Genomic DNA, 1980 nt, shown 5'->3' with positions numbered 1-1980 from the left:
TCCAACTTCCAAACAGCAATACAGTCTGTAAAAAAATTTAAAAATATTTATATTTATATTTTTTTCCAGATGAAATGGAGAGTACTTATATGAGTGGAGCACAGAAGAGAAGCAGAAAATGAGCAAACTTCCAAAGTTAACATCTTGGTTTAGCCCAGGTGCAACGGCAGCTACTAGTACTGCTCCTCTAAATACAGCATCGCCATCTATATCCACTCCTGATGCTAATGTTCCACAAGAAGAAATACACGAATCTGTAACGGCAAAGGAATGTCCCGAGTCTTGATTCACGTCACAGATTCCGGACTATGGGACATCAAGAATACTAATACAGTGGATTACTGGATTCGTAGTGGGCCGACATCATGTCAGAATCATGATTGCAACCTTTCAAACTCAAGCTGAGGGTACGACGGAGCGGGAAAAGAGAGAACTCAGACTCAGACAAGGTATTTATCAAAGAATGTATTCAAACGTGAACTGCGGAACTGCGAATGTGTAAAATTCGAATGGTTTCTCTATTCACCATCCGAAGGTTGTTTGTACTGCTTTGCATGTCGCCTATTGTCCAATAAAGAATCTCCCTTTGCTACATCAGGATTTAATGATTGGAAACAGAGTAATCTTACTGCAGAACAGGAAAATGAAGAACATCGCAAGTGCATGATGGCATATTCGATTCGGCATAAAGAAACTGGATGTATAGATTCTTTATTAATCAAACATCATCACTCAGAGAAGGAGTACTGGCATAAAGTGTTGACATGTGTGATTTCTGTCATTCGCTTTCCTGCCTCCAGAGGTTTGGCATTTCGTGGAGAGAATGAAACTATTGAGTCGACAAAAAAATGAAAAATGGAATAAAAGCGGCAGAGTGTTTTCTACAGATTATCTCCTTCTTTGACTTTGTTCAGCGTTTGTATTCCTTTTTCTCGGCTTCTACACATCGACGGAATGTTCTGTTATCATCTTTAGGAAAAGATCATGCTGTGGCCAAGCGTCTATCTGACACAAGATGGTCATCACATTTTGACGCTGTCCATGATCTGCATGAATGTTTCGAAAAAATTAAAGATGCACTGAATTGTTTATCAGCTGACACTAACCAGGAAGTGAACACAAGGCGAGAGGCAGAAGGATTAAGTGAGAGAACGGAGAACATGGAAACGACCTTTCTGACAATTTTTTGGAACGACATTCTCAAAAGATTTAACAAAACAAGTAAGTTCCTGCAGTCTAAAGATGTAAGCATACTTGTTGCCAGATATCTTCTTGAGTGTCTGAAAACTTATCTTCAGGAAATTAGAGACAAATGTAGTGAATATGAACTGAAGGCCAGGAGTAGGTGTCCAGATTCGGATTATAGAGATGTGAAGAAACGGGAACGAAAGCGAAGTGTACGTCTTAGTAGGTATGATAGATCAGAAGAGATATTTTTAAACAAAAGTGAAAAATTCAAGGTGGAAACATTCCTCCCTGTTCTGGACTCTTTGAACTTTGATCTGTCAAAACGTGCAGAAGCATATTCATGGATTGGAAATCTGTTTTCCTTCTTCGGTCAATTAAGAACAATTGGTTCAGATAAGCTAAACAAAAAGGGTGAGCATCTGGCTAATGTGTATGACAAAGACCTTGATTATAGTGACCTTCTAAATGAATGCAAGCGTCTCAAGCACTACATTGTTCTTAATGAAAAAATGTGAGATTCTCTCTGAGTTGTACAGCAAATTAATTTCGGTTAATTTGAAATCTGTGTTTCCAAATGTTGAAATCGCACTCAGAGTGCTGAAGTGCATGATGATGACCAACTGTACAGGGGAACGCTCATTTTCAATATTGAAACTTATAAAGAATCATCTTTGCAGCACAATGAGGCAGCAGCGTTTGAACTGGCTTTCACTTATGTGCATGAAAAATGATATCCTGAAGACTATTGACTTTAATCCAATTATAAAACAATTCTCAACAAAGAAATTTCGC

The 1980-nt window shown here is 38.3% G+C and overlaps 1 protein-coding gene across 1 annotated transcript; it reads left to right on the top strand.

Annotated features, from left to right (window-relative positions):
* Positions 1-848: 848 nt before the first annotated feature.
* On the top strand, positions 849-1703 carry LOC150079317 (uncharacterized). Its single transcript, XM_090383030.1, has one exon. The coding sequence runs from the start codon at positions 849-851 to the stop codon at positions 1701-1703; it is 855 nt and encodes a 284-aa protein (XP_090239156.1).
* The last annotated feature ends 277 nt before the right edge of the window (positions 1704-1980 follow it).

This window comes from Mastigoproctus giganteus, chromosome 10 (assembly GCF_048544385.1).
Source record: "Mastigoproctus giganteus isolate SK-2022 chromosome 10, ASM4854438v1, whole genome shotgun sequence".
Classification (NCBI taxonomy): domain Eukaryota; kingdom Metazoa; phylum Arthropoda; class Arachnida; order Uropygi; family Thelyphonidae; genus Mastigoproctus; species Mastigoproctus giganteus.
Note: the sequence above shows the minus strand (reverse complement) of the source record. Positions and strands in the feature narration are given on the sequence as shown.

Coding starts and splice junctions, on each gene's coding strand:
- LOC150079317 (XM_090383030.1), top strand. CDS start 849: ATGAAAAATGGAATAAAAGCGGCAGAGTGTTTTCTACAGATTATCTCC.